Source organism: Microtus ochrogaster, unplaced genomic scaffold, assembly GCF_000317375.1.
Source record: "Microtus ochrogaster isolate Prairie Vole_2 unplaced genomic scaffold, MicOch1.0 UNK1, whole genome shotgun sequence".
In the NCBI taxonomy this organism is placed as follows: domain Eukaryota; kingdom Metazoa; phylum Chordata; class Mammalia; order Rodentia; family Cricetidae; genus Microtus; species Microtus ochrogaster.
In genome coordinates this window covers 36,977,491-36,980,528 of record NW_004949099.1, presented here as the reverse complement: position 1 = coordinate 36,980,528, position 3,038 = coordinate 36,977,491, and the positions used below count along the sequence as shown (strand labels likewise).

The following is a 3,038-nucleotide window of genomic DNA, read 5'->3' as shown; positions in this document are numbered from 1 at the left end:
TTTAAAGTATTAGTCAACATACAGGCTTCCATGGGAAATGAGGGTCTCCTCAATGTAAATCCACAGGGCAGAGGCTGCCTCTAGTACGGCAGGCACCAAGAATCACTGAGGGTACCAGTAGAAGGTTGGCTATCATCTCCTTAAACTTGATGTTAATGTATCTTACCCAATCCAGGATTAACCATTCATTAGAGATCCTCATCAGCCTCACAGCGCCCATAGTATCCCACACACTAGCCATTGGGTCTAAGGTCCTAGTACTGGGAGACGTGAAAATGCTGTTGGAAGGACACAAACTGCCAGAGAAAATATGAGTAAGCACTGGGATCAAAGTGACAATAGGTAACAATGTCACCCTGTCTGTCTGAACTTGCTTAAGAAGATCTTAAATATTCTAACACCACACACAAACACACACACACACAAAAAAAAAAAACAGGCAACTGTGTTAGGTAACAGAGGGTGTTGTTAACCTGATTGTGGTAGTCATTGCCCCATACATTTCCATATCAACTCAAGGCAGTATAATGTAAATATACATGATTTATTTATCAATTATACATCAATAAATCCAAAGACAGGAACAGGTGAAGAGAGAGAGAGAGAGAGAGAGAGAGAGAGAGAGAGAGAGAGAGAGAGAGAGAGAGACCACTCCATACAATTCTATCATCAAATAAGACATTAGGAATCTAAAAAGAGACAGAGAAAGTGATGCAATTCCACACATATTCCTGTATGGTCTCTGGTATATGTGAAATTCTCCTTATATAATAGAGTAAAGGATGAATGAATAAATATATATGTGGACCAGAATTATCATGTGTATAACTGTTGGCTGCCTACCTAAAATTCTATGGACATACATTCCACAAGAAGATCTTTCCAGGTGCCTGTGTAATGGTGGATAAAAATGCGGGGCCATGTCCATGAAGACTGCTTTCTCACAAGTATATTTTCTTCATCTGACAAACTGACCTCTGCGTATTACTGCAAGGGATGTCATTCCAGCCCCAGCTAGAACGTGGATAAGATCGACGATTTATTGTAACACATTGTTCATGGTCACTGCTAGGCTCACCTGGGTGCCAGAACCTGCAAGGGAGGAAAGAGCATCAGGTGTTTCCACAGTAATGCTGGGAAAAAGAAAGCAAGAGTAAGCAAGCCTGGGGATGAGGTTGGAATCTGTGGAAATCAGATTCTGGTATGGACAAATCAACCGTTCTCCATATCTGATCTTTCCCTGGAAAACAGGGCCCACCGTATTTAATATTCTCTCAGCTTGTTACTTAACTGTTCTCCCAGCACACATCCCAGAGGCTACTTCATCCCTAGGTTTTGGTACCCGGGGACTGTCATTCCATGTGCTTATTTATATATTAAGAAGGTCTCTCCATTTTCTCATATTTTAATAAAGCTTTCTTTCATTTTACATCAGTTTTATTTTAGAGACTGGAGAGCTAGTTAAAATATCTAGATAATCTACTTATTTCTGTCATTTAGGTCAAGTAACTTAATATCCTGGATTCCTACTTTTCTTCTCTGAGAACTGAGAATGACAATAACACCACTACCTAATTTTCACTACAGAAATCTGACAGAATATGGGAACATAGTAAGATATTGGAGTTTTTAAATAATTACATAATATGAAACACAACAATATGAGATTGGGGGCTTTAGATTAATGACAAATAATCATTATTGTCTTGACATTAATTTTTATTATAGAGATATAAGTGAAAGCTGGAGAGATGGCTCAGACATTAGAATGCTTGCTGCTTTTCCAGAAAACATGAGAGTTATGTTTCCTTAACCTGTATTGGTGTGGTCATCACTTGTGCCTCAACTGCAGCGGCTCCAACACGCTCTTATGGGCTCCATGGGCACTCACGTACACATGGTACATACTCACAGAGAGACACATATACACACAAATGAAAATAAAAATAGATCCGACTTTTTCAAGTATAGATGAGTGGCTGAAGGCACAATAAACCCCCTATCTGTAAGCACCTGGTTGGGCACCCTGGGTACCTATCATCCTACACTCTTCTCACTCAGTTCCTCATCTCTCCTGGGAGTGTCAGCAACACGTGACTCACAGGACTCCTGCGATGAGTAAACAGGGATAAAGGTAACTCCATCCCCAGCACTCACACCAGGGCTGAGCTGTTTTGGTTTTATAATCAACAGCTGGAACACCCTAAAACCTTCTCATGGCTCAGGACCCAGGACTCCTCTGGGTAACTCTAGACTCACGTGGCACTTTCATTGTACGATGTCTGATCAACCCATTGCCACTGACGATGACCTGGATCTGAAAGCCCGATAAAATAAGCAGTGTTACGGTTCAGGATCTTAGTGATGAAATCCTAAGAGGAAAGAAAGACATAGCATTCAGCCTGGATTGAGGGCTTTTTTTCTGTTATAGAATTTTTATAATATCTTTTAAAAATTATTTTAAATATGCAAAATGTAGATAGAGCTGAGGGCTCAGTTCCCGGCTAGCTTTCACCCGAAATAATTACATGGAAGCTGTATTCTTTTAAACACTTCCTGGCCCGTTATCCGTAGCCTCTTATTGGCTAACTCTCACATCTTGCTTAACCCATTTCTAATAATGTGTGTAGCACCAGATTATAGGGAAGGATTCTAGCCTACATCTGTCTCGGGTTGGAGATATATGGCGACTGCCTCACTTCCCTTCTTCCCAGCATTCTGCTCTGTCTACTCCACCCACCTAAGGGCTGGCCTATCAAAGGCTAAGGCAGTTTCATTATTAATTAACCAATGAAAGCAACACATAGAAAGCAACACCTACATCAGCAAAATTATAGGTTCAATATGATACACTTGTGCAAATACATAAAAATCAAATCCTAGTTCATCTTTCTAGGCCCTTAAATAGTTTTCAAATTTCAGATTAATACATAAAAGAAATTTAAGAGGACACCAGAAAATGGAAGGACCTCCCTTGCTCTTGGATTGGTAGGATCAACATAGTAAAAATGGCAATTCTACCAAAAGCAATCTATAGA

The 3,038-nt window shown here is 40.1% G+C and overlaps 1 protein-coding gene across 1 annotated transcript in view; it reads right to left on the bottom strand.

Moving 5' to 3' along the window:
* Positions 1–636: 636 nt before the first annotated feature.
* The window catches only part of LOC101980661 (C-type lectin domain family 4 member A-like), a 10,125-nt gene continuing 7,723 nt past the window's right edge, over positions 637–3,038 (bottom strand). Inside the window, exons 5-6 of the mRNA XM_005365178.2 lie at positions 2,260–2,372; positions 637–1,092 (exon numbers count right to left, since the gene is read on the bottom strand). Of these exons, the coding sequence (XP_005365235.1) occupies positions 942–1,092; positions 2,260–2,372 (264 nt within the window). The 3' untranslated portion in view covers positions 637–941. The remainder of the gene's footprint in view (positions 1,093–2,259; positions 2,373–3,038) is intronic.